This window comes from Argiope bruennichi, chromosome 10 (assembly GCF_947563725.1).
Source record: "Argiope bruennichi chromosome 10, qqArgBrue1.1, whole genome shotgun sequence".
In the NCBI taxonomy this organism is placed as follows: domain Eukaryota; kingdom Metazoa; phylum Arthropoda; class Arachnida; order Araneae; family Araneidae; genus Argiope; species Argiope bruennichi.
Window position 1 is genome coordinate 120,053,947 of NC_079160.1, and position 20,262 is coordinate 120,074,208.

At 25.1% G+C, this 20,262-nt stretch overlaps 1 protein-coding gene across 1 annotated transcript; it reads right to left on the reverse strand.

Annotated features, from left to right (window-relative positions):
• Window positions 1-2,270: 2,270 nt before the first annotated feature.
• Window positions 2,271-20,177, reverse strand: LOC129988876 (gamma-glutamyl hydrolase-like). The gene is made up of 9 exons (XM_056097152.1): window positions 20,029-20,177; window positions 19,045-19,156; window positions 17,422-17,472; window positions 15,755-15,839; window positions 12,116-12,254; window positions 11,047-11,153; window positions 10,856-10,946; window positions 8,535-8,681; window positions 2,271-2,533 (listed from the first exon to the last, which is right to left on the reverse strand). The coding sequence occupies exons 1-9, from the start codon at window positions 20,120-20,122 to the stop codon at window positions 2,403-2,405; spliced, it is 957 nt and encodes a 318-aa protein (XP_055953127.1). The 5' UTR covers window positions 20,123-20,177; the 3' UTR covers window positions 2,271-2,402.
• Between the last annotated feature and the right edge of the window lie 85 nt (window positions 20,178-20,262).

A 20,262-nucleotide genomic window follows, 5' to 3' on the forward strand; every position in this document is an offset into this window, starting at 1 on the left:
CATTTTTTCCTGATATTATTTAAAATATTAAAGTAACTAAACAATTGTTAGTTTATTTTTTTGCACTAGATATTAAATATTTTTTGTAGTAAAATACATTTCATAATTTAAAAAAATATTGAATTAGAAGTTTTTGTTGAAAAAATATTGATTAGTTTTTATTTCAGTGTTTGGAAATGAATGAAACTAACACTTAGATAGTCTGCTGCAATGAGAATGATGACATGCTGTGTGAAAAAATGGTAAAGCTAATATATTTACAGAAAAAGCAATAACCTTACATATAGTATTGGAAAAGTTAGAGATGTGAAATATTTCTGTGTTCATCTTTCCAGTCTCGTGTTCTGTTTTTATAAGCATTGAATTCATAAAGAGAAACCACAAAATTATTATATGTATTAAAAAATCGCTTAACTACTAATCATTAATTAAACTATGTTGAGTAAAAGCCCATGTAGAAATTCAGGGAAATAAATGTACAAATGATTTAGGAAAATCAGACAACCTATCTAGAGGTTATCACCTATGATACCAAAATTCAGAAATTTTGATGTAAACAAAAGAAAAAAGGTAGATCTTATTTACAAGTAACAAAGTGATGAAATTCTGCAAATGTGCTATTTCATTTTGGAATATCAATGCTTGCTATGACAATTTTCATATTTACTTAGTTTTGATTATGCTGGATGGGGGTTCTAATAAAAAGATTTTTTTTTTTAAACTCACAGGATACCCTTTTAGAATTAAAAGTACTGCATCTTTTATTTTTAGGTGCCAATAATTCAGAGAGATTAGTAAAAAAAAAAAAAAAAAAAAAAAAACATTCAAGGAAATTTTCACTATGTAGGTATTTCAGAATTCAAAAAAAAAAATTAATAATAAATAAAATAATGAAGTTCTAAATGGTATAAAAATTGTTTTAAGAATCTCTAAAACTTCTTTTGAGGTCTCATTTTTCTTTTCTTCCATGATTGTAACAATTATGGACAAACATTTTATATGCCTAAAAATGGCATTGTACTCGAAGCCAGAATTTTATACATATGATTGGATATAATAGAGAAGTGCTGGATGTGAATTTGCATTAAATGGCTTTGGATTTTTAGTATGGCAGTTGCTGGTCTTATGCAATTGTGTTTTTCTTCAACTGTGAATGTGTTCTACATACTTTGAGTCCAGTTAAATCATTCATAATTTACCCACTTTATGACAATCAGTGGTTGGTGCCGTGGATTGTCCTACCATATTTTGAATGAAATTTTGATTTTATTCCATAGGCCTTGTATTTAACTTGGAACTCAAATTGGTCATTCAGTAAATCTGAATGCTTAGGCTCGGCGAAATTATTTGTGAATGCCAATGCTTTGCAATAATCTAAATTAGAACCGCATTTCAACCTTTTCACAGTTTCACCTGCTCACAGTGGTTATAGATAGCTTACAAAAGAATATTAAATTAATCATTATATACAAAGACTTGAAACCAGATTATTGAAAACTGCGCAAAAATAACTTCAGAAACATTTTTTTTATATTAAAAAGAATTTATTGAACTAATAATATATTGCATGATAGAAAATAATAAAGAAATAAACACAAGTGTAACAAGAAAATAAAAGTAAATATTTGGCTAAAATTAAGTAATTGCTCAAAAAAAATGAGTCATAAAAATGTAAATACCTCTAAAAAACACTTAAAATCTTTTCCTTCTAAATAAAGTTCCTGAGCCAAAATCTGAGTTTGAACATACCAAAACGGAGTGAATTTTCATAACATTCTGCAGATATTTTCAACAAATATAAAACACTGTTGACAATTTTGAACAGGAAAATGTTAGGAAGTTAGTTCTAAACATGTATTTTTAAACTAAAAAAATTTTTTAAGTCATAAAATGATTGATATCTAACTAGGAAAACAATTTTAAAAATTTTCCAGAAAATTGTTGATTTTAAATTGTGATTATTACTGAATTATTTATGTTTTTTAAGTAAGTCTTTAAAAGAAATCTTGATAATTTTTTTTTTTAATTTTTCACCCAAAAAATTTTAAATAATAATATAATCTTTAAAAAAAGTCCATTTTTGTTTGCAATGAAATAAATTATAAAACTTTCATCCACTACTAATTATTTAAAACATTTTCTTATCCAATGTGAACTAAAATTTATGAACTTATTTTGATTTTCAAACAAGAATTTTTTTAATTCTGTTTATTTACAGTTAAAAAAACACTTTTATAAATATGATTATAATAATATGTCTTATTGAATAATGTTGTATCAATTCTTAAAAATTATACCCTAGTAGAAAATGAAATCCAACAGTTTAAACATTGGTAAATATAAGAATGTAGATAAAATATAAAGAATAAAAAGGGTAATAATATATATCTGTAAAGTTAATGTTACTGGGTAAAATAATAAGTTTGTTCATTGGGATTATTTTCATATTTCCCAGTGTATACAGGATCATAATTATATATGAGGGCACCATCTTCTTCCTTCTTATTAGAAAAATGGTGGTCATTTTTTCTGGCTGCGAAAATAAGCATTAATTATTTTTAACATGCATGCAGTAAAAATAAACAAAATTTTTAGAAATTTAAAAATATTACATTATTTTTCAGAATTTTTATACATATATATGCCTTCCATAATAAAAATGACAGTGAGAATTCAATGAAAGTTTATTTGCATAAATAATTTATTAAAACAGTCTTTTATATTGATGTCAGCAATATACATCAATGATATGTGTTCTAATAAAAATGAAACTGGTTGATTTTTTGATTAAAAAATGCAATTCAAAATGATGCAGTTAATTTTTCAGATAGTTTACACTTTCATACAATATTCCATCAGTATTGACTCAATGAAATTGCATATAAGATGTGATCAGCAATTAAGTAATATGAAAAAATATTAACTATTTTCTTTTAAGTGATAAATACTGTACGAGTAGAATTTTTTTTCTTTACATACAGTCTGGCTTAGATATTGTACAAATAAGCAATTAATATTTGATGAATATTATCAAATTCATATAACCAATTAAACTTATTACATAACAAAAGGGGAGGCCATTTCAGATACTTAATGAAATAAATAATTCTCAATTAGATAAATTTATTTTTGAATTTTGATTTTGCAGAGAAAAGTTACTTAATTTAAACTAAATAAATTAACTAAATAAATGCAATAAAATTTATATATATATATATATATATATATATATATATATATATATATATATATATATATATATATATATTAGTGTCCAAAATTAATAGAATTTTCAATCTTGGTCTACAGAAGTACTTTAGAGACTTTAATAAAACTGCAGTTGCAGTGTATGTATAGGTTGGGGGTCACCCAACCTTATTCTGCTGCCAATCATTGCATATGAAAAAAGGAAATACCTTTTTAAAGCTAGCAGTGTATATTAACAGATTATTGTACAAAGCTTTCAAAGAGGATTGTATACATATTTAAAATTATACGAACTTTAAAATTTCCTGAGGCAACTTTTTTCCTTTTTTTGATGTCATGAATAGATTTCGTGAAAAAATTATTCCTGAAAAAATTATACAAAATATACAAGTTTGGTTAATATACTACGAATGCATCAAGCGACATTGGACATTTTCTGTTAAGAAATTGTTTTCATATTTAAATATGTAAGGTTTATATATTCTTTAGACATCAGTAATATTATTTTTATTTTTTATTTATCATATTTTAAAAGCATTTTTAAAGTTTCTATTTACATGGTAAAATCGTTTGCTATTTCATACATGATAAAATATTTACAATGAAAATTTCTATGACAAGCTTATTTATTTTATTTATTTATTTATTGTTTAAATGTGTAGAATATTTTATATTCTTATTATAAAAAGACTTGAGGTCAATAACTATATTATTATTTATTTTTTTTTAGATATGAATTAAAGTTCAAAATTTTATTTTAATATTAGATGTTCAAACTTTTGTTAGGCTCATAATTTCGAGACAAATAGACTTAGACTAAAGAAATTAGATATCTGGGAAGAATATTATATGTAATTTTAAAATTTGAGAAAAATAGGTGTTATGTTTGTAAATTTTGAATTTGTTTTGATTTCAATAAATTGGCGGCCAGTTCAGGAGTTTTTAATTTAAAAATGTTTAAGAATTTGCTTATTCCTTTCGAATTATACTTTTTTTATGAAGTATAGCAAGTGCATTTAAGAGTTATGCATACTTGCTTGACCGAAGACAATTATTTATTAATTTTAATTTGCTGAAACAGCATTCAGCATTTATTAAAGTAACTAGCAATGTAAAGAAAAATTTTAACACAGTTAATACATTTAAAAATAAATCTTTACATGCCTTTCATTTCCGTAGCAAAGCAATTATTTGATTAGGTTTTCATCTACATCGTTATAAAACGTAACAAAGTTTTGGGAAAAATTTTCAAATTGTTGTCTGTTGTCAAATTAAATTTTTATATCAGTGACTACTTTGGAATACTTTTAAATTTATCTTCTATCTGTGCAATAACAGTATCATTTACAAAGTTAAAAAATTACATCTCACCCAGCATTTTTATAATTTCATCTTCCTCATTTTTTTATAATTTAATTTTTCTTTTTTTGGAATTTCAGGAAAATATTCTGAAAGATTCAAATTACGTGCGATCGCTTTTGCTTCGTCTAAAAATGAGTTAATTTTTGTTCTTTAATTTTGGATTTCAGTTTTAAATTTATTGACTAAATTAAAAGTGCAGTCGAGAACAATGCTTTTTACTTGAAATAGTTTATTTATAGTGTTTATTTTGGACAATACTGTAAACCATACTATTAAATATAAAATAGATGTCATTTCTTGTATTGAATCCAATAGATTTTCAGCTTCGAATACCGCTATATTATTATTTGCATCAATCAATTCTTCTAAGGCATTACAAGTTTATTCGAACTGTATATACACTATTCTAAACGTATCTCTTTTGGTTTCCCCATGAGCGTCGCATAACGCTTTTGTAGAATGTCCCACCTTTTTGTAGATGCAGAAAATAAGCAATGTAAACGTTGCAATATATATATAAAAAAAATTACTACTGGAAGTGGAATCATAAATTAATAATTTAAAAGAATGTCATAGGTTAGGCACATAAGTTGCATGAGTGTTTAGAGCAATCATTTTAGATTGTACTACTTTATATTTCCCTTTCATGTTGCTATCGTTGTTGTATGCGTGTCCACAATGCTCACTTAATATTTCCAATAGAGCTTTCACTAGTCCTTCTCTAATCACATCAATAAACCCTATAAATGACTCATCTGTACTTAATTTTTTCTCTTCAAAATCTGCATGCCTAATAAAAACTAAAGTTTGTTTTTTATGAGAAATATCAGAATTAGAATCCATTTTATATTGTACTATTGTATACTACTTTTGTATCGTCCTTAATTTTGTTGAGAACTTCATTTCCTAACACAGGAATAATTTTTTCTTGTGATATATATGCTAAATCATGTAAAATCCTATTTTTAGAATTTTTTATTATATTTATATGATCTATAAGTACAGAGTCGTATTTACTTAATAATTTGATAAACTTAAAAAATTTCCGTTATTAGGCGCTTCTATTATTTCAGGATTTCCTCGAAGTGGAATGCTAAAAATAGAATCACATCTACAATTTTTTGAAATTGTAATTTAAGTCATTCCATTTTCTTATTTATATTAAATTGATTTGTTTTATCAGTCGTTTATTTTTAGTCGTTTCGGTAACTCTTTCCAAACAATAAATGAATAAGATAGAAGAGAGAACGCGTGACAAAACGAACGCTCATGATCTTGAATTACAGTTGATAACTTTCTCCGCGTATTATAAACACCTATAAATCACGTAGATTTTTCATTTCCTCTAGAAAATAACATACAACTAAAACAAAATACCGATTCTTGCGTTTTTGAATAAATCAGTTTTTTGCGAAGTTGCTTTTCATCAATTGGAACTTTTTTTAAAAAAATAAGTAAGTGGTGGAAAATGATCCACCTTCAACATTCTTAGCAAAAACTCCTTTGTGTTGTACAGGTCTGTTTTTAACAGAAAACATTTTAAACTTAACAGTTATAATGCTTGGTCATAAACCTGAATTACTGACATGCACTTGATCACATTTGTTAATGTCATTTTTGTCGTTATTTTCTGATTCAATCATATTTGTATAAATATATGGTTCTTCAAAGGTTTTCACGGTTTCTACTCTTTCATTGCAAGATTGTGTAGTTTGTGAGGAACATTCTTCGCCAGTTGAAACTTCAATTGTAACTTCATGTTGGGGCCCTGGTGCATAGATTCCGCCGCACCCCCCAGATGGCCGGCCCTGCGCTCTCTAAAGAGCGTTTGAGATATTTTGCATGCATCAAGTTTTGGAGATCTAGCTAACTAATCCATAAGTTCATAAAATTTCCATATTTTTTTGACCAAAGTTGTTATCCTTAAAAATGAAAGCAGGGCCAATTGCACTCTTGAAAAAAATAAACAGAGGTCTCCAGTTTCCCCTTCCTATATCTAAAACAGCAGTTAAGAAGTTGGGGGACAGATAACAGGTCACCATTTATGTCTCTGTAATGTCAATGTTCTTCGTCCAATGCTAAGTGGACTCGCTGGACATCTGTAATCGTTATCAGTTACACAGATAAGATGTGTAACCATCTTTTTGCCTTATCAGGATGGCAGTTAGTCCAAATTTCATTTTTAAGGATGATAATGATCCTCCACAGCTGGGTAATATCATCAATAAATTTCTAGCTAGTGAGGATATTCATGTATGAATTGAAAAATCAGATTCCTGTATTTTACATCATAGAGCATGTGTGGGATTTTTTTTCGGGGGGGGGGGGTAAATGATTCACTTTCCCCTGCGAGAATCCTATTGTACCTGAAGAAGTATTTTGTAAGAGGGAGAGTATATAGAGGCTCGTACATTACATAATATTCAATGTGAAGTCATATTGTGACAACCATATAACATATCTCATATCAACTCATTTTTTTCTCATCTTATAACATCTTTTTAACACTTTCTTGCATTAATGACCTACGTATGTGATCATGATATAGATCATTAATGTTGTATAGCATTTTTTCATATTAAATCGAATTTTTAGGCATTTTACTTACATTGCTTCTGAGAATAGAAGAACAAAAATGAAAATTCTCTTAATTTTGAATGTCAGTGTAGTTACTAGATATCTTTTCTGAGCAGTAATAAAGAAATTAATTTTCCTGTTGATGACTATTTAATTAATAGAATATGGTAATAGGGATATTAATCAATTTTTGATCAATCAAAGAAATTATTTCAAAATTTATGAATTTATAGATATGTTTCTATTAGTATTAATATCCGAGGAAATAAAAAGCATTCATCATTATAAAAATATGACAAAAATTATGTACTAATCATTAATAATTATTTTTTTAATATTTCATTTTTATATAGGCAAAATATTAAAGTTAAGCAACAGTATATTTTGTATATACTATGAAAACACTCGTAGAAATTATTTTGTGGAATAGTGATATAACTCCTAATTAACATTGACTAGATTTGTTTATGTATATTTCAATATATAGTTCAAAAAAAAATTATTTGGAAACAAAATATAATTATTTCTCTCTCTCTCTCTCTCTCTTTTTTTTTTTTTTTTTTTTTTTATCTATATAGGAATTTTAACTTCCTTAATCTCTTCAATTCAATAAAATCTTGTTTAACAGCCAAACTATTAATCTTTTCTAAAAAACATTATTTATAAACTTCTATACAGAATATAAATTAAATGAAAAATTAAATAACTCAATAATGTGCAAAGAATGCTACCTTTTGGTAATATTTTATTTAAAGTGTTGACCAATCTTATTTAAAATTTATATTGGATTGTCTCATAAGTCTTTGCAAAATGGCAATGGATTACTAAGGCTTATACAACTCAGATAATATTTATTTTTGACTCGCTGTGAATAAGATATGTTGAGAAATTTCTAATGCTTGAAAATGACATTAAGAATAATTGCAATTTATGTCCACCTCTGACATGTAAACTTCATCTATTCTTGCTGTATTCCTCAACAATCCTTTTTACCTATATAAATTGTTTCATTTTTACTCATAAAGATTTTTAATTAATGTGAACTTTAGAGTAATATATGCAGAGAGAAAATTCAGAATTGGATTATTTGAGATATATATAGTACATAATTATTGCAAAATATATTTGATGTATTGTTTTTCAGGACTCTACATTTCCTCATTTTTAATGAATATGAAAGACAATGTCCTTTCACAGGCTTCTTGATATCTTCTAATAGCTCTCTTTATTTGGTTTATATTTTGTTTCAGTTAATTAAATATTATGAGTAAAAAAAGAAACACAATTTTTCAAGATAACTGAATGTAATATAAAGGTTGAAATTTATAATCATTTTGAGAGTGGTTGAAGTAATTGAAAAACAATATTAATTGATTATTTTTACTTACCTTCATCAACAAAAAAATTGGCAAAATATTGTGACACACGAATAGAATCAGAGTCATGAGGTATATGCTTGCGAGACTTAAATATTATCCATTCAAATAGAACTTTTTCTGGGTGAAAAGTCACTCCATAAAATGGGTAATTGTAAGCTGAAAAGGATATAACACTTTTATTTTTTTTAAAAAAAGATGGGTACAGTTAAAAATTTCTTCATAATGCATAAAAAATATATTTCAGCAATATAAATCATTGATGGCTGACAATATAAGAACTACAAAAAACTAACAGTAAAATGAAAAAATCTCTGCATGCTTCCTTTTCTTTCAAATTCAATCAATTAAATCATTTGACATATATAATTTATTACAAGAATTTAAGGTGATGACTGATCAAGAATTTAAGGTGAGGAGGTATTTTAATTCAAACATATTAGCAATATTAGTACATAGAAACCTGATTATTCATATCTTTCTCTTCACATTATTGATATGAAAAAAAAATATGAAACTAAGATAAAAGTAGAATTTATTTACATAAGATCTATTTTTATTCATCAAATAGCTTTCTAATATTGTCTTTTTGGAAAGTAATTTTTGAACTTGGTTTTCTGTGTCAGAATATTTTTAATCCAAGTACAATTACATAGTTTTAATAATTATTTCAATACTAACTGATGACTACAATTTAATGAAATGGAAAAGTTAATTAAAAGAAATAATTAATATAAAGTAATTAAAAGAAAAACTTTCTTTGGAAAAGAAAATTGGGAAAGCAATGGAAATGAACAGTATTCTATTAGAACAAAAGAAGATAGTATTACAAATTACATTCAAGATTTTTTAAATTGGTAAAATATGCAAAATGTCATAGATATTTTATATATTTATAAAGGTAATCTAACTTTATGTTGATATAAAAAACTTGAAGATGTCCTAATTTAATAGAGAAAAGTATTAAATTTAAAGATTTGATGAATGAATAAAATCTCTTCAACTTTTGTTATAACAATAAGTACAATTGCAATATATATTTTAAAAAAAATTTTTAATTTGTTAAAAATTAGTAAAAACTTCCAAAAAAATTAGTACAATTAAAAAATTATATATTTTTATTTTAAAATTATTACAATGAAATAATAGTTTTGGGAATGACTGCAAGAATGATTCCACCATTTTGACTGATTTTTAACTAACTAAAATCTTTAAAAAAAACCTCCAAGATGAAATTTTTTTAAATTTGATAGCCCTAGATTGAGCTGTTTGCTGTGCACAATTCCAACAAAGAGATGCATATGCATAAAGAGAAGTTTGGTAAGTGTCAAAAAGTATGAATATGAAATTTTGATTAATTATATGTTTCAGGCCTCCTTTAAATAAAAAAAATCTAAATTTCGGAGCATGCTTGTCTGAACACAATAGCTCAAAAACACATTTAAGTAGAGAAATGAAATTTGGTATGTGATCTTAATCCTAAATTTATAGATTTCTGTCAAATTATAGTCAAAATCCATGTAAGGAAATTCTGTTTGTCTGTTTTGTTCCATTCATATGAACAAAATAACTCAAAACTTCAAGAGCTAGATGGTTTAAATTTGTTACATAATTTTATCATTATAAATGTAGATGTGTATTAAATTTTGGATCATTTTCGTCAATGAGATAATTATCTATTTGTCTGTTTATTTTTATGCATATAAAAGCAATAGTTCAGAAATGTATGAACTTAAATAAATTTAATTTAATATGCTATTTGGTAGCCAAATTTGTATATCTGTGACAAATTTTGAATTAAATCAGTGCAAAGGATTCCACTAATACTAGTAAGCTATACTTAATATAAGTGGAATTAAATTCATTATGTTACAATGTATTTCTTTATATTGCAAAGCATTTTAGTTGCATTATATTAGAAACATAAAATATGTCTTACAATATTACTACACATAAAAATCAGAGTTGTGCATTCATACTTGCAAACTCTTGTGACCTTTGAAGATTTACTGCTTCCATCAAAAGGGAAGTACAAAAACTAGTAAATTTCGATTTCTGTACTATGCTGTTCCTTTAAATTTCTTTTTAAAGGTTTTTTTGAAACTGTGTTTTACTTCTAAATTATCTTTTTAAAAAATTCCCCAAAAGTGACTTTTAAATCGTAAACAAATGATGTTTTATGATTTCTAACTAATGATCTTTTTTAAAAACTGTTACTGTTATAAAACATCACTCAAATAAGAAATAAATATGAAAGGAAATGTGAATATTCTTGTATACCATTTAACAAAAGTTACAAAGATAAAAATGATAGATTAAAAGAAAAATTTTACCTTCAATAATAGATACAAATGTCATATTTCTTGCATCTTGATTCAGAGCCAAAACTTTGAAATATTTATCCAAACCAGACAGTGTGAAATTCTAAATTTTTAAAAAGTCATTCTCAATGGTGAACATGTTATATAATCTTATATAATTAACATTCAAATTCATAATGAATACACTTAAGATAAATTTTTACTTTTGGTGTTAAACACCATTCGTGATAATGAACAACAACATTCTGGCTTTTCATTTTATTCTCCAGAGAACTATCAAGATCTTGAAACATTCTGCTGTCTTTATAACCTAAATATTAAAAATAGATTACATTATAGTTTTTATATGATATTCCATAGTAAGAAACACATTAATACAATGCATAAATTAAATTACACATGAAATTAGCAAAATCAATTAATCAATTCAATTAATTCTAATCTTCTTTTCAATTTCCAATTTTTAGCATCAAAATATTATGAAGGAATCAAATCAATATTATCAATGGTCCCTGTAAGTATCTTCTTTCCCAATATATTTATTAAATAGAGTTGAAATAGGTACCAAAATATGTTTCATAAACTATGATAGAAATTTAGAGAAACACCAAATAAAATGCATGAAAATAAGTGAAAATCATATACAAAAAAATAAAATTCACCTTACTCAAATAAAATGTTGAAACATCAAATGATTATTTAGTGCTAAAGATAACATGCTTCATACATATATAAACATTAAAATGTTATCAAAGGAAAAAGGATGCAAAACTAATTTAAAAAACGCTTTCCAAGATCCTATAAATTCAACTAAACATAAAGGAAATAAGAAATATTGATAAAGGAAATATATTAGAATGCAGTAGTGAGGGAGAAATCAGCAAGCTCAGAGAGGAAATGGAAAATAATAAAATATCCTTAACAATGACTTAGAAAATCAACTAAATGATAATTTTTTTTATTTATTTATGGGAAGCCTACATAATACATAGAAAAAAATATAAAATTTTTGAAAAGAAAAAAAAAATTGAGCTTAAAGAAGGAAATACTATTTAGTTGTTGTCTCAAGCAATTAAACAGGCCAACAAAATGGATCATATCTCTGAACCTCAAATAATTTAGGCAGATAGTGCACATTGAAAAGGTAAATATTATTTAGAACAGACTTTAGAAAGACAATTAGAAAGTGCATAAGACCTGAGCAATGTCACAATTACTTATATGTTGTAAAAAAAATGTGTAAAATGTGGGAAGGAAGGACTTGTTGCTTACCTTTCACAAATTCTATGTTTGAAGGCACATCATCAGCATCACAAGCTTTCATCCAAAGTTTATTCACAGCTAAATAATTTAATAATTCAAAGCCAAGACAAGTCCCCCAAAGAGGAAAATAATCCCCTTTATCATTCATCTGTAAAAGGAATAAATTTTGTAACAATCTATTTTTAAAAATACAAATATTAATTCAGATAACTACTAAAAATTATACAGATAACTATTTCAAATATACACAAATTACAATACATGATAAAAAATATATACATACTTTCCATAACTGTTATGTAAATAATAACACACATAATAAATCTTCATCACTCAAAATAAGAAATGCAAATATAGGCTATAGTCTTATATTGTAAATCCATTATTCTAATAAATTAATACTGTTAGGTTTTATAATTATAATCTTTTTTCTTTTCTTTAACACCCAAAAAAAATTACATAAACAATCATCAAAGTTATAATTATTCAACTGCTAATAATCCTCTTTTGACAATAAATCATGAAAATTTATCTAATTTCAATTAGACAAAATAGTTTGTCAGCATACAGATCAATCAGGCCTTTCTTCCAAAAAAATACTATGATTACTGATGTTCAGATGAAACTATAATAGCAAAGCATAACCATGCATTCAAGTGATGTTTCATAAGTAAAATATTCAATGAAGTGATGCTTTCAATTCGATTCAAATAATGTTTCATAATCACACATTCAAGTGTTGTGTGTAATATAACAGAGAACTCCAATTATTTTTTATTTAAGAGCTGTCTTGAAGGAATTCTGGTGGAAAGATGATTAGGATGAAAAAGTAGCACTGATACCCCACTCCTATTAAATCTTAATAGTTATCTATTTATTGAGATGCACATAATGTTAACAACTCGAGACCAATTACATACAAGCTGAGACCAGTATCCATAACAGAGAATGTACCTAGTGATAACCAGCATGCTTAAAAACATTTGCAATTTTACTTGTAGGTTTAATCAGCAATAAATAGAAAATATTGGTAACAACTTAAAAACCACTAATAGTCAACAAAATTCTATATTTGTATCAAGTTTTTAAATACACTATTAATTGCTTATATGATTGTTATCTAATGTGTAGACAAAATTTTAAAAAACATAATATAATAGGTTCATAAAGATGTAATTACAGATAACAGATAATTAAATCTAATATACGAGAAAAATATATGAATTATATTATATATATATATATATATATATATATATATATATATATATATATATATATATATATATATATATAACCAATCTAAAGTAAGAAAAAGTTTGAAAACGAAACTAAAATGAAAACGAAACAAAATAGTTTCGAAATCGCAACTAAAATTTATTACCTATTTAAACTAAAACCAAAAAGGAACTTCATAGTATTTAGAGAGCGCAATTGCAGCTACTTCTAAAACACAGATGAATTGATACAAAAGTATTAGAATCAAGTCAATAGGAAAAACAAAAAACAAATAAAAATTAAACCAAAAAAATTATTAAAAAATATTAAAAAAGAATCCGGCCTGAAGACTTTTTCAAGGGTCACCCTCAGGCAGGGATTCAAATAAAGGGATTTTTTCTGTGAGGACATACAGACATTAAGTCTAACAATGACTCCTCGTGACCCGAAAATCCCCCGAAATTATGCTCAAGAGATATACCATATATATATATATATATATATATATATATATATATATATATATATATATATATATATATATATATATATATATATATATATGTGTATGTATATATATGTACTTAAAAAATTACATTTTATGCTATCTGTAATATTAAATTCCAAAGCATCTCATCCATTAGGGCTCAAAAATTGCATCATCCTCTAAATTTATTTCTAAAAGCAAATCTTCTCTTTTTTAATCGAATTTTCTTACTTTGCTACTTTGAGACATTTATTCGTTTTTCTTATTTTGCCATTCTGAGAGTCTGATGATCAATGGATATAGAATAAGAAAGTAAAAATATAAAAATAAGACAAGAAATGAAGCAAAAGGCAAGATAAAGGCATGTCAGAACGATTTTACCAGCAACTTATGAAAACCCAATGTATACACAACATATTGATTGATTTGAAGAAAAAAGCACCCCTTTTACCATTTGGCAAAGGGCAAATGGTAAAAAGCATTTGCCCTGGTATTAAAATGGTAAAAAGCATTTTTAAAGCATTGGGGCTGCAATCATGGCAGACCACACATGGAGCACCAATCATTTTTTTTTTTTCACTTCCATCCAAAATTCACATTTGTTCTTGTGCCCCTCCCCCCTCCCTCCGCTGACTCTCTTATTAAATTTTATGAGCTGTAGTTTCTTTTCTTCTTGCTTTGACAGAAAAAGATCTAGTTTTGATAGATGTTGTTCTTTAAAAAATGGAATAAAGGTAATTTTCTAAAATATTATTCATATGAAAAATTTTTTTTTGAGAAAACAGTTATTATTAATTATTACATGTCAAGAACAATGATTTCCTATTAACTCAAGATATTATACAATAGCTCTATGATGTTCAATATTCTAAACACTGACCAATATTGTGAAGATATCATAAAAATGATGTTGGGTATTTTGTACTAATAGGGTTATGTTCCTTAAAAATAATGATGCAAAATAAGTCTGTAAAAGAGAATTAAATCATATTTACTTTAATATGTTAATAAATGTTTGAAAACTGTAACTATTCAAACATAAGAAAAAATGTAATTAAATAATAATTTTCTTTGATTATTCATTTATTGTGTGAAATATCTCATAATAAATGATCCCAAAGGAAAAAAATAAAATGTTTATATTTAAGTAACATCAAGTCACTCAATATCTTAAATTCAAGCACTGCTTGAGAATGATACAATATAACCTTTATACATTTTTAGTCCCAAGTACTTTTTTACCTTTGATTGAAGAAATTTCTGAATTTTCTATAATAGCAGCTATTTAAAACAATTATATTACTTTCAGCCTGATATCTCTTGCTCATTATCGCTGAAAAGCAACTCATTCCAAAAAAATCCATGAATTGTAATCCATAGATTTTATGTGCATCAATCCCATGAGTGAATATTTGAAGAAATTAAGTTTCAAAACTACAAATTTTCAGTTCTGCAGTAGAAAAATTGACATCAAAACACTAATGCCATATTTACATTAAAATATTCTATGTAAGTTCTGTTGCATCATAGATTGACCTAAAATGCTAAGGTTTATCTGGAGGGAAAGTTCCATGAAATGATGCAAACTGTATTTATAATAGATATTGCTTTCAAGTCAGCAAATGTTTTCTAATAATTTTATACTTGAAAAGTTAATTTACACCCTTCAAAAAGATAAGATAATAATAATCAAATGATATATTGATAATTGTGGTTAGTTAAATATAATAATTGATAGTTATGGTTATAGTTATAATATTGATAGTTATGGTTAGTTAAATTTCTTACTCAACATACTATAAAAATAAAAAAATTATGGTTATTTTAAAAAGTTATAAATCTAAATCAGTTAAAAATAAAATTAAATCATTATATTTATTATTGACACCATTAAAAAATAAATTCCAATTAATGTGACTTATATATTTCAAACCAAACTTTACTTTCGTAGAAATATCAAATATTATTTTCCCAGTTCGGCCATATCCTTTTGTTGTTAGTAAATCTGCACCACCGGGAAAAAGTACACTGTAAAAAAATCTTAAATTCAGGTCATATTTAAAATAATTTATATCCTTAGATATTACAAAAAGTATCAAAAGTTTTTAAAACCAGAATGAATATTTCATTAACTAATTAATACACCAACAAATTACTGAGCATTTACCATTGCTTAGACACTAATTCAAGTTATAATTTAACAAACACAAAATATTTTTAATATTTTGATTATGTATTATCTAGTTAGGTACAATCAAATTCATAATCTCAAATAATAAATACAATATTTGCAATAATAATTTTTAAAATGATAAACAATTAAGAAAGCTAAATAATTTAAACTTTAACATTTTTCCCAAAACTAAATAAAATCTGGCAAAAGTAAAATGGACAGTTATTATTTTTTTAATTTCAACAATATTTTATTATGACAAATTCATTTGAAAAAATGTGTATTAGGCAAATACAATTAATAGGTACATAGGCAAAAGTTTATGTATTATGATTTATTCCTGTTTCTTAATCCAGTTTTCCCCCATCTAAAAAATAAGCATGTATGCACACACTTAGAGGCTACATATACATGGCAAGTTTGACTACATCTGCGAAATGAAAGTGGGTGATAGAAGAACTCATATGAATTATAAAACTATACTGCAACTCTGTACTATCTCTTATCATTTGCAAGTTAAGGCAGATAAAAAGAAAATTCTACCAGTAACATCCTAATTTAGAAAATTTCTGACAGACATAAATGTAAAATAAGCACAAATTTTGAATGAGCAGAAAATTCTTATAAGTCTATGAAATGGAACTACATGGGAAAAAATTAAAATGTAATTTTAATCTCACCTAAGATATAAGATTAAAAAAATACAGATATCATATGGATGATGTTTGTTGATCAATAAATAAGATGATATTTTTATATTGTAATAATCTATCAACCATCATTTTGAAACATATACAAGATAATTTGATCACAAATAAACATTAACAGTTCTAATTATACAAAAAATATATGAGAAAAATGCAATGAGTTTCAATGAAACATTAAAACACGTGTTCTAGAGCAAAAAGCAGAATATGCATTTCAGTTTCCTGTAAATTTTTAGTGAAGTCATTTAAATCCCTCTCCCAAAAAAAATTTGACAATGTGAAAGAAAAAAAAAAAATTTTAATGCAAAAAATATATGAGAAAAATGCAATGAGTTTCAATGAGTTTTTCATTAAAAAAAATCTTTTAATGCAAATAAGATTTTTTCAAATTTCTTTGAAGTTCCATATTTTTCCCATTTGAAAATAAATTGAAGAAAATGATACAATAGACCTCAAATAATAATAGAGAAGGCTAATCAAATCTTACAAATGTCCTGAAAAATATATGTGTAATAAACATCATGCATGCAAAAGAAAATTCCTTTGAATCTAAGTCAAAATTTTCACAGAGAAATTAACTAATTTTGAATGCAAAATTCAGAGCTGTTTTGGCATTTTACGTTATATTAATTTCTATGTACAATCCTATGTTTAAGAAAGTTTCAAATAATTCTAGAAATTAAATATGTTATTGTTATGTATTCATGTGCTCATATACTTTAAGACTTACCCATTGATTTTACTCAAGATTTCTTCATAATAATCTCTTGATTTATAAATCCTATGAGAAATAAAATAAAACTATTGTTTTTTAAATAAGAAATTCTCAATAAAGCATTTATGGATTAAAAATAATTAGACAAATTTATATGTATTGCACTAAAAAATTTTACAGGCACAGAATAGTTTTTTAGAAAGTAAAATTATTTTAGAAAATTAGTTAAAGTAATCCAGCATGCTCAATGAAGTTAAGATAATCCAATATGCTAAAAAAAGCAATAAAATACTAAATTTTTAAACTAAATTGAAATTCAGCTGAGCCCTACTTAAATAAATAATTGCAAATACTCAAACATTCAATCTTGCCTGTAGAGCAATAAGAATAAATCCTGAGATTACAGAGAATCCTTTTTCTTTTCCTATTCAACAATGGAAGAAAATCACAGGAATAAATTTAATATTTGATGGAACAATGAAAACAGTTTGAATACCAGGGCAATAATGTAGTTTATTTTTGAAAAGTAAACAAAAAAAAAGGAACCAAATTCAGGAAAAACTAGAATGACAGTCAATTTAATACAATTTAAAACACATTTTATGCAATAATATTTTTTGGCAGCTATGGCAGAAAATCCCCAAAATGTTTCTTAATTTTTAATAAAATTTCTAAAAAATCATTCCAAGGTGCACATTTCCATGCTGAAAAGTATAAATGGGCCAAATTGGATAGTTCTAGACTAAACAGTACAACCTGCAAAGCGCCAACAAACACATATACATTCATCTTTTTTATTAATAGAAAAAATATATTTTTATCACATTAGGACATTTTGAATTACAAATTCTTATATAGCACAGTTTAGTAAAATCATGCAGATTATTAAATGTAAAAGTGGCATATCCTTTCTATTTATATAAAAGAAACTGTCGGAGGGGGGGGGGTGTTTGTTTGTTTTGTTTTACTTCCTTTTGTTTATAGGGTTGTTTGTTTTACTTCTTATTTTCAAGATTTTCAAGTGTGCTTTTACATTCATTTAGCCCCAGGCATAATAAAAAAAGCCACATTTCTTAAAATATATAACTATTGCTAAGTCAAGATTGCAATTTCCTTTTATTATTTTCCTATATAATTTATTTTTGTAGCAAAAGTAAAATATGAGGAACAAGTTTATCATAATAGATGCTACTGTTTTAAAAAAATGCTTAAAATTAATATTTTAGTCAATGTGAATGAAAAACAAATATAAATAAATTCACAAAAAAAAATGTTTTATAAATCATACACTTAGCACTAACCAGTTTTAAGAAATTTCATACTTTCATTCTATAATATCAAAATTTTAAAGATTATTTTTACCTGGTGCTATTTTGATGGCTACTTTTCAACATGTTAATAATAACACAGATTTCCATACATAAAAATATTGAAATATGTTTAATATTTGATTAATTTACCAAGCAATTTTAACATAACATTAAATAAAAGTATCTATATGAATAATCCACAAAAAAAAATATCAGTAATGGCATACATATTAATGAAAATTCATTGGTTTTTCCATACACCATATTATATATATATATATAATATATTATGCTTACTCAATTAACATAAAGTATAAAACTATATTACCAAATAGGAACTACTCTTGCTCCAGCTGCCTCCAGGAATTTAACATATGATGCAAGGACATAATTTTTAGCTTTGGGTACAATAGTTGAATTAATTTCTTCTGTAACAACTCCTAAAATGAAGCATTTTCATTGACTTTTAAATGAAGAATAATAAGTGAAAAAACAGATGAAATAAATATATTTAACAAATAAAATAAGAGCGAATTAAGTGAAAATTTTAATATATTGTATATTTGCTTATTAATGTCAGAAACTGCTATATAAAATTTGAATTGAATTATGTTTAATGTTATAAGCATTTTTCTTGCAATTATAAAGGAAAAATGCACCATTTACATAAGCTACATAATAGAGTAATTAATGCGAATCCTCTACATTCTTTTCAACAATGTAAAGAAACCGTGCAATTTGGAAAAAAGATTACCACTGAAAAACCAATTTTATAAAAAAAAAAAATTCAGAAGTTTTAATAAATATTATTTACAAGATAGTAATTGTATTAATATTTTACTCAAAACAAATTTTACTCAAACAAATTTTTTACTGCAATTTTAAATTAAATTTATATATTTGATTCATTGGCTATGATGACTGAGTAATAATTTTTAATGACTTTTCAAATCAGGAGAAAAAAATGGCTCTCTTTAATTTTTTATGAATTTACAAAAATTGTAACAAATTCAAAATTTTAACAAGCAGAATAAGTATTATTTTTAATTATATTTAATTTTTTTACCAATTTTTCATTTTAAATATTGTGTAATTTTTCCTGAGATAAAATTTAAAAAAATAATAATTGCCTAAACATTTTCAGGTGCAGCTTACAGATATTTTAAGCAATTTATGAAACAATGGAGACAATTAATCCTATAAATTGTGAAAATGATATGATACAAAAAATTAAAAACTAAAAATATATAATAAGGAATAAAATTTTAAAATTAGTATTAAAAACTAAAAAATGAATTGGCAAACTATTTACCAATAATAGGTCTGTCATTAAAACTATCATGTGCATTTAAAGATTTGGATAAACAAAACAATAAAATCAATACGCATTGAAAAGGCATTTTCATTGCGAAGGGGAAATAAAATTGTAACTGAAAAAGTAACAATTTATATAAGCGAAAACCGAAGCGTGTATTTATATATAAGCGAAAATGAAGCGTAAACCGAAAACTGTCACATGTCTTGATTAATCTGCGATTGGACACCA